The sequence below is a fragment of the Dipteris shenzhenensis genome, chromosome 11 (genome assembly GCF_047967505.1).
Source record: "Dipteris shenzhenensis isolate YYH24624 ecotype China chromosome 11, Dip_SZ_1.0, whole genome shotgun sequence".
Taxonomy (NCBI): domain Eukaryota; kingdom Viridiplantae; phylum Streptophyta; class Polypodiopsida; order Gleicheniales; family Dipteridaceae; genus Dipteris; species Dipteris shenzhenensis.
Window position 1 is genome coordinate 55,703,118 of NC_141606.1, and position 10,107 is coordinate 55,713,224.

The 10,107-nt window shown below is 42.0% G+C and overlaps 1 protein-coding gene across 2 annotated transcripts in view; it reads left to right on the forward strand.

Moving 5' to 3' along the window:
- LOC147897208 (NEDD8-activating enzyme E1 regulatory subunit AXL-like) overlaps nt 1–9,881 on the forward strand; it is a 102,802-nt gene extending 92,921 nt beyond the window's left edge. For both annotated transcript variants that reach the window (XM_087381272.1, XM_087381273.1), the window contains 2 exons: nt 9,072–9,252; nt 9,354–9,881. In XM_087381272.1, coding sequence (XP_087237398.1) covers nt 9,072–9,252; nt 9,354–9,446 — 274 coding nt within the window. In that variant the 3' untranslated portion in view covers nt 9,447–9,881. The remainder of the gene's footprint in view (nt 1–9,071; nt 9,253–9,353) is intronic.
- Nucleotides 9,882–10,107: the final 226 nt, after the last annotated feature.

Sequence of the window (10,107 nt, forward strand, 5' to 3'; positions counted from 1 at the left end):
AATTACCAAATATAAGGCTTGTACTTCGCTTGTCTCATTTAGTGATGATGAATGAATGAAAGCCTTCATGTATTCTACATTTGTTTACCATTTCTTCACTCCCTAGCCTATCTCTCTCTCTCACTCACACCATGTTTCTAACATGGTATCAAAGCAGGTCAATCTGCCATAGCTGCCATGCCATGTCATCTCTGTCCTAACCCTAAAGCCTATGCAGCCGCCTCATTTCCGTCTCAGCTGAAGCTTTCTCTCTGCTCATTTCTGCCTCCTTTCAGCTGCTCCTACCCAATTAGGGTTTCTGCACAGCTGCCTTCATTCAGCCATTTTTGTGTTCATTTCTGCAGCCAGCCACCGCCGTTTCTTGTTAGCCGGTACCCTGCAGCCACAGGCGCCCACACACGAGCTGATTTGGAGCCTTCTATTAAGTAAGAGAAAAAACCCGCGAGAGCAAGCTCAAAGCGGAATACATCATGAAATCATGAGGATAAATAAAAAACCCCCTCAGAGTGAGGTGGAAAACAACCAAGGCTGAGGCTGAAAGTGCCACCTCAACCCTGTAGTAGTCTTAGAGAAGAAAGGAGAATCCTTCCATTCCCTGAAGAAAGAAGCCCTCCTAGCTGAGGTTGCACGGGAGTCTCCCTGCATACGCGTCCATACGGCCATCAAAGTATGTACGGTGTCTGTCTAGATACTAGCCAATGTGTGCGAGGGATGAACCTGAGTACCCTCCAAAGCCTCTGTGCATATGGCTCTCCAGATATGCCAGAATGCTATGTAAGTCGACCATTTGTGAGCCTTGATTGCAGAATTTCGTGATCTTTTGGAGGCTTTTCGACCTAGTTTGGAGCTGCTACTGCAATTTCGAGCTGTTTTGGTGCTGCTGCAGCATAACTGCCTACATCAGAGGTGATTTCAGGTGTTGTCCTCATCTGCTCCAGCATTTCGAAACCCTGAATCACCTGGAGCTGCATTTCCAGCCACTTTCGAGGTGTTTCCGGTCTTTCAGGACATCAAAATCAATCGATTCTCTGCGTGAAGACTTGCTGCAGCACCCCGGTGCACTTTGAATAGCCACCTTTGCATTTTGGAGCTGTTTTGAGGCCTCTAGCACACCTACAAGAGACCATTTTCATTGTGGAAGCCTGCTACATCATTTCGGACTACTCTAGAGAGTCGTCTGATCAATTTCGGACCTGCTACAGCACTTGGAGAACTTTCCACACCCACTAGTGCACATCTCTTGGCTCCTTTTTACATTTTGGGGCATCTACTTGCTGGGCACTTGGTTCTACATTCCCAGGCATATTCTTTCTGCTTTTGCATTAGGGTTTGCATTTTGGAGCCTCCAAGGTCATCCACCAACCGCTGGACACGTTTATTCATGCATTTCTCAAGCTGCTGATCCATTTCAGAGCCCTAGGCCAGCCTCTTCATTTGTTGGTTATCCATTTCAGCTTGTTGGCTTTTTTAACCTCAGATTGATACTATAGAGCCTCATCCTTGTGGTGAAGACTCATCAGCATCACTCTCAGCGAGGGATGAACAGATGACAAAGCAATGGCGCTTATTGGTGTGAGGTTGGCCAACAAATTACTTCATGAACTTGACCTCACTACTTCAGCTAAGGTGATCTTGGACAAGCTTGAGAATATTTATGCCACATCTACTAGACATGAGGAGCAAGCTTTATCAGCTATATTGCATGATCTATCCCTCTCTGAGGTGGTAGATGATGCTTATTTCTATGTGTTTTTGTGTCGTCTCAATAAAGGTTCTCAGCCTTGAGTTGCCCCTCTAAACTAAATGTATTTGGAGTCCATAAGAGATACTCTTCCTTGGGTTGTCCCCCGAAAATGAATGTATTGTCTTTTACTTTGGTTTGATGGTATTGATCACCCAGTTCAGAGTAAGGGGGGGTGACACGTGATGGTTTGCCCTGGTTGGTTACAAGCTGACTAGGAAGTCACTATCACACGGGAGGTGTTGGATAGTTGGACTTGCTCTTTGCAATATTGTGGTGGAGGGGGATTCTGTCTACTCTTTGCATCCTAGTTTACCCTTGAGCAGATTGCCATATTCTGCAAAGAGGGAAAGTGTTTCCGATGTGAAAACGACGGGCATGTGGTTGCCTAGTGTCTTGAGAGTCCTACGTCCTCGAGGGAGCAGAAGAAGCCACAAGGGCTGTCGAGGCCAGTGGTGGGAGGAGTCCCGGATGTATTGGGATGAGTCAGTGATCCTGAAAGAGAGTTATGCCTTGCTTGGGGAAAGATCGAAGACTTGCAGACATTAATTTTGTTTGACCTAGGGGCAATGGAAAATTTTATATCAGAAGACTTAGCCCTCAGATCGGGTATCAAGACAGAAGAATTGGGCAGGGCTCTAGATGCCAATCCAATGTTTCATGGGGACCATGTGCTTGTTACTCCCTTGATTTGGAAGCTCCGTCTGCATGTACAAAACTTTGTAGATTAGGAAGACTTTTTCATTTTGTCTCTCAAGCATCATGACGTTGTTCTTGGCATGCCTTGGTTTCATTGTAGGGGAGGGATAACTGCATGCTGGATTTTGTATATAAGGGGAAAAACCAGCAGATTGTTGCAAAGAATAGAGGAGAGACCATTCCCATTGTATCTAATACTTTTGCTAAAAAAGCAAGAAAGTTTGCTGTTTCTGCGTACACAGTTTTTATCAAGGAAAGGGTTTAAATGTACATGCTGAATTAAATGCTTCTGAAGAGGAAAATTTTCAGTTTCTTGAAAGATTGTTTTTTGGATGCTTTGTCAGGGGAGTTACCCCGTGAGAGGCCAAAGGATCACTAGAGGGAAGCAAGCCACCAAAGAGGCTACCCTACATGGTTAGTGCTACATAGAGAGAGGAGAACATGGACCAGGTGCAGGACTTGCTGTCTAAAGGGCTAATTCAGCCCAGCTCCCCTCCTTTTGCTCACCTTTACTTCTGTTTTTTCAGAAGAAAAATGGCTCTTTCGGATGTGTGTGGATCACCGCGCCTTGGGTAAGATGACCGTCAAAAACAGATTTCCCATACATGCATAGATGATGTGGTAGATCAACTTAGTGGAGCCTTAGTTCAGCATAATAGATTTAAAAAGTGGCTATCATCAGGTTTGCATACAGCCACATAATGTGCACAAGACCACAGTCCGCACTACCTTTGGTCGATATGAGTTCTTGGTGATGCCGTTTAGTTTGACAAATGCCCTTGCCACCATTAACAGATTGATGGATCGTATCTTCCGTCCTTTTAGGCACTTCACCATACCTTCTTCAATAACATTATAAGAAGATTACATAAAACATCTTGCTATTGTGTTTCAAGAGCTGCGTAATCATCAGCTCTATGCCAATAGCAAAGAGTGAATTTTTCTTGGAAAGATCCATTATATGGGGCATATTACTTCCGAGAAATGGACTTAGATTGATTGTGCTAAGATACAAGCCATTGAGGATTGGCCTAAGCTGAAAACTGTGCATGAAGTACACAACTTTTTGGGCCTCTGTTCCTGTTATAGGATTTTTATTAGGCACTTTGCAGACATCGCTGCACCACTTAATGATTTGACCAAGAAAAACACAGCTTTCAGATGGGGTGAACCACAAAGGACAGCATTTAATTCACTCAAAAGCAAACTGAGTCCTTGGCCTGTACAAACCCTTTGCTGTGGATTGTGATGCATGCGGAGAATGTGTTGGGGTTGCACTTCATTAGGATGGTCATATAGTGGCTTATGAAAGCCGGAGACTACAAGATGCTGAAAGGTTGTAAACTACTCGGTGCTTTCTCTCAATTCAGATTGCGATTTCCAATGATGTCACTTTGTGTTTAACTTGTATAAGTCTTAATTCCAGCTTAATTGCAAACTCTTAAGTTCAAGTATATGTGTTTGGCAACTTGCAATCATTTCATTCAAACGCCTCTGCAAAATCCGTTGTTTGAATTGATAGAAAGCACTGAATAGTTTACAAAGGTATATGGGAATCTACTATGAGAAAGAGCAACTAGTTGTAATACATGCCGTAAATACATGGAAGCATTTTCTCTTAGGTCCAGATTTTACTGTTAAAACTGATAACTGAAGTCTGAGATATTTTTTGATACAGACTAAGCTCTCAGAAAAGCATATAAAATGGGAAAATTTGCTGTCCATGTTTCATTTTCAGATAGTTTATATACCGGAAGCTTTGAATAGAGTAGATGTCCTCTTTCGAAGAATCGAGGTCAATAGTGTTACCATTACTTACTATAGGGATCTTGAAGAGATGAGAGAGCAATATGCCAATGAACTTTGAACAACTATTGCAGCACATGCAAGAGGGGCAGTCTACAAGTCAATATGCCATGAAAGATGATTGCCTATGCATTACCAGAGCCATGTGACGAAAGAATGTCATGCACCTTCATATGTTGGACATAGACGCATTGTAGCTACTACTCGAGCCTTGGAGAGTTATTTTTGAAGGACATACACAAGTTTGTAACAGAATGCCTCAATTGTCAAAAGGTTAAATATGACAGACGGGAGGCATCTGGCCTACTGATGCCTCATCTTGTATCCCAAGTACCATGGGAGATTATAGCAATGGACTTTATCTTTGATATGCCATGATCAAAGACAAGGGATGATGGGATATGAACTACTATAGATAGATTTGCAAACAGGCTCATTTTATTCCGGTATGTAAGACCATTAAGGTAGACCACATGGCCAAAGTTTTCATGGCATTGCCTACGTATCTCAGATGAGGGGTTTATTGACCACCAGGATCTTCACCGATTCACTTATCCCATTCACCGAGGATCACCATTGGGCAGTTTCGGGTCTCTTCACATAGACTCTATATTGAGAGTGGTCGGACAGAGGGTCTACCTAGGGAGAGACGCATATGCACTGTGTGTGTCCTATAGGAGGTTGAGTTGGAGGAACATTTCATCTTCAGATGCCCAGTTTACTATCTATTCAGAGATAGCTTTGGGCATTATTCCGATTTCTTTTTTTTTTCAGATCAGAGATGCTGACTATTTATTCATGAGGCAGTTAGACATCATGAACGCCTACTCCAATCCATACTTACCAGGGAACAGGAACGTTTCGAAAATTCGGGTGTCAGAACGGGAACGTTTCGGGAAGGGGGGAACGGGAATCGGAACACCACGTCATACATGACATGTCATCATATGACATAAAACTATGTTAGAAAATGAAAGAAACTAACATTTTACAGCTTTAAACTTTATATAATAGCTCTAAAATACCCATTTGGAACTTTCAAAGTTTTTTTTTTTTTGGCCCCGAGGGGGAGGGGGGAGAACGTTCCGGGGCTGTTTTGGTGGTTTCGGTCTGCTTCTTGGAATGGCGTTCTAGACATTCTAGATGTCGGAACGCTGTTCTCTGTTAACTATGCGAGTCTAGTTTCAGAGAGAGGAGGAGCATACCTTGGTAGACTCTTCTCAGAGTATGATCACGGAGTTCTTCCAGCCGGACCACACAGGCTCCCCCCGTACAGGCCCTAGGCATGATCGGGACCCAGAGCTAGTGACATGGCAGCTCAGTTAGAGGGTTGATGCACAGATTATGCTTGGGCACATTCCCTCCATGTCGAGAGTGGGGGCGTGATTGCCGACAGGGGTGACTGTCACCCTTGTTAGACACAGAGCTGTGACGAGGAGATGGCGCAGGATTGTGCATCTACAGGTGGCCGGCAGCACTCTATCTTTGATTTCATGCTATCACTCCCTCACTCTTGATGGGGGGAGACCACAAGTGACATTGGAGCATACTTCACTTTGTATTATGATGACAGTCGCTCTGTTGATGATGTTGATGATAGTGATGTTGTAGATGACAATTATTTTGATATGACTATGTAGCATGGAGTTTTTTTTCTTTTTGTATGGGTGTTTAGTAGCTCCACCCTTTCAGTTGGCTTGTATCAGGCTTCTCACAGTCTCATAGACCCATCGGTCTTCCAAACACTTTAATAAACTTTCTTTCTTTTTCTTTCTTTGTCTTGCTCTCTCGCTCACTTGCGTGTGCTACATGCACAGGTACCTATGAAAGTACATGCATATTTGCATAAATATATCCTTTGATACCTACGTACTGACATATATGTTGTAATACATACTCAGCACATACATTTTGTACATACGTATATACATACACAAATACATACACATGCTCTTATAAGGATTTTGTTAAATGGATGGCTGTTTGCATCTGAAATACTGGAGAGAGTAATGAGAGTAGTGACTGGTTGAGATTGAACGAGGAAAGGGGCCAACATGAGGGCTGGAGACATTGGACTGTGTTTCTTTTGGGTGACTGGATAGAAGGTTGTTCGGAGGCTGGGCGACTGGAAAGGCTATTCTCGAGAGTGCAATAGAGACACACACTAGGGAGTTTCCCATCTGGGATGGAGTTACCCAAGCCTCTAAATATAGGCAAGGAGCCTCAATGGGTCACTACAGAGAGATAGATCTCCCTAGAGTGTATTGTCTTTGATGCATTGCCCTAGGGCATGGTATAATCTACTAGCTGATGCTTCTTCGAATGACAAAGGCATAACGGTGCATAGGTTAAGTCTATTGATTTTTTGATTGATTTGAGAGCTTCATTCCAAATGACAGCTATAGGCAAAACACTTCTGAATTAAAGGGATCAAAATATTGAGTTCTGAGAGTGGCAGTGAATGTAGATCACATCTTTATTCAAAAAAATGATACTTGAACACACTAGAGGAATATTAAGGATAATTCTATGTTTGTTGAATAGAAGCTTGACAACGGGTATTGGGCATGTGGACTGTAGGCTTGCGATCATCCAGCATTCCAATGGTTTGGGGAATGGAGCACAAATAAATTAACTGGCAGTATGCAAAGGTTTAAAGGGACTAAGCTGCTTAGTAGTATTATCTTCAAAATGAATAAAATGCTGCTGCTGCTACTTTTCAGCTGGTCGCTTTCTCTCGCTTTCTTTGCAAGTCTCATAACATGTATGCTTTTTTGTCAGCTGATAACTGACAAACATACATTTTGTTGATATTGTGTCCAGATTTGGCCTCTTGAAATCGGCACTCACAACAAATTACAATTTCTAGCTTTTGAGCGAGTAATATAAATGCCCTGAATCACTGCGGACTTTGGAGTCTATCTATCATCTCAAATGCCATTCCTACTGGAAGTACTCACTATGGGTCATGAATTTCTCGGTAGTCCATAGAAGAATGTGTACCAGAATGAAAGAGAAGTCACAGCTTCCACTATCGTTCGATTGCTTTCCTCTCAATCCAACGTTTAAATTTAAAAACAAATGCACTGCTGTTTGTGATAGCAACAGTGCAATGGGACCTAGATGCAGGACAAAATAGCTTGACAACAGTACAAATACTCATTGCTTCAAATAATGATCATGTAAACAATAATCACAGCCCATATTTTCTTCACCCCATGCCATCGCTGCATTAAGGGCTATTCTTCAGATGCCATGCCCTGGTAATGCTTCTAGATAACCATTCAAAAAATAAAAATTTACATCCATCAGAAAAAAAGACCAAACATGGTATGGCAACTAACAGTTTAGTAGTAACTTTGGCCATTTAAGAAAGTGTCTCTGCACAATCAAAGCCTTCAACCAGGCTAAAGCCTTTGGCATCCAATTATATTTACATAAGCATCAGCCGACAATGTTATTCTTTTCTGGCAATCACACAAATCAGTGTGTGATTTTCTTAGTGCATTACACTCATCTCTATGGGTTCCTGCCATTTCTTATGAGGTGCAACTTCTTTCATATCATGAGGGCCCTGTCTCTCAATAATCAATGCAACATTAAGATGGCTTGAATATATTTGGAATTTTTTACCCTTTGTGATCCCCTGGGTCCTCCGCTGCTTGACTCGGAATATTTGTATAGCCAGTGTCGGAGTTCCATCCTTCGCCCTTTACATCAATATTGCCTTTATCCCATAATGCTCATAGCCCCCTCTTCTTTCTCTCCATGGCCCCTCCACCACCACTCCAAAGGCTCTCCGTCACTCAACGCTGTTGTCTCATGGTTGCTACTCATCCATGTTCAGCCTCTCATGCTGATCTAGGCCAAGTCGTCTGTTTATGTGATGAGCTATGAGTGATATCATATCTGGTATATCAGCTCTCTATTGTGTTCTACTTGCTCACTGCGCATAACCTTAAATTATGGAGTAGTGATGGATGAGATGGCATTTCTATTTAAATGTTTTGTCTTTTATTGATTAGCAGCTTGTCTTTTTTTTTCCTCCCCTCCGAAAAAAGGAAATAAACAAGGAAAATTTATGCCTTTAATAAGTTAAGTCTTTAGGGTCCCGCACCATATGCTACTCCTACGGTATGGCTCTTACGAATGGTATGACTATGTGTCTCTTTAGGTGTAAACCTGGAACAGTGACGGACCCTATGCAATGTCATATCTATGAAAACCACAAACTTTGCTAATCCGTTGAAACTAGGGATGGACCAGGTAAAAGTAAGTGAGTAAAACACAAATTGCAGAAGTTTGTCTTCTCAAGCAGGTTATAGATGGGATCGTGGTGTGGGTGAACCCTGCTATGGATGGAGCTCATTGTATGAAACCTTGGAGATGACTTTTATGATGTGAGGAATTTATTTTCAACTTTTACACATATTCGATGGATTCATCTAGTGAGACATTTGAAAGTATCTCTGTATTTTAATGATCAGGAAGATTGGGAATAGGGAGTGGTGATAAGCTTAGTAGAAGGTGTTTAGAAAGAACATGAAGTTCACAATAGGAGGCTTATTCAAATTCAGAATCATCTTTGGCAAGGTTGTACTGGGATATCTTTGACACAAGTCTGGTTTGTAAGCGGGATTGCACCTCTGTGGTCACATTTCTTACGAACCAGAAATTAAAGTAGGCTGTCTTAAATTGGCACCTACAAAAGAAACAGAAGTGGGACTTGTTTGAATATTGATGTTAAATGCTTGATAGTGTCTTAGGTTGTAGGTTGTATGAAACAATGGGTTTGGTGTAAGCAAGTAATATGTTTTCTTTCCAGGGACTTGGAAGATGATAGTTCCAAACTGAAGGCTGTAACATCTATGCTTTTGAACAATATGGGGATTAGTGGTGCATGCATATCAGAAGACCTTGTTGGTGAAATGTGTCGTTATGGAGCTGCAGAAATCCACAATGTGGCTTCTATCATTGGGGGCATTGCATCGCAGGAGGCAATAAAGGTATCTATATTGACACTGTTGAAGATTGTATTGTTTCTTTCAGTAGACTTGTTTTATTCATCTTTGTTCATCTCATTTCATGCTTTGGGACTACTTTGCAGCTTATCACGAAACAGTTTACTCCTCTTTCTGGCACACTCATCTACAATGGGATTGATTCAACTTCGTCAGTTGTGCGTTTTTGGAATCATTAGTTTTTAAATCGGGGCACATGTTGTGAACCTGCTGGCCCTCTTATTGGATAAGCAGGTGGGATTGTTCTTATATGGTAAGAGATTTTGTACAAGCTTCCTAGACATCTGCTCGAGAGTTCCGTACTCTATGCATGGCTGTCTCATGATACGTGTCAGTCCCAAATATATGACACGAAATGTATAAGACCCTGTATTTCTGGGTTTGAGAATCCCCATAACTAAAGTGCAAGTTGATGTCACTTAATGAGGTTACAGATTGCAGGCTAAGTGTATCCTAGTCTGAACTTTGACATGGGTCGTTGCATTATTACAATGAAGGGTCAAGGAGTGCCGAATGGCAAATCAGTGTGACTGTCAATCAGTCCACATTTATTTTTTGTGCTTTGGAATGGTGGGGCTAAATTTGTTGGCTGTTCTAATAACTTCCCTTCCATAGTCCAGCTTTAGAACTGTTAGTGATATCTTATCGTGCAGTTTACTGCTACTTTGATTTATGCTCTTTGAGTATCGTCTCTGGGTTCTCTCTCACATATGTTGACTCAGTTTGAATAAAATGTCTTATTCTCTAAATCTATTGCAATCATGTATCGTGTGGTGAATTTTAGGTGGGCCATTTAATCTAGGACCTAATGTGCCAGCTCTTTATTATGTCTCTAGTAAG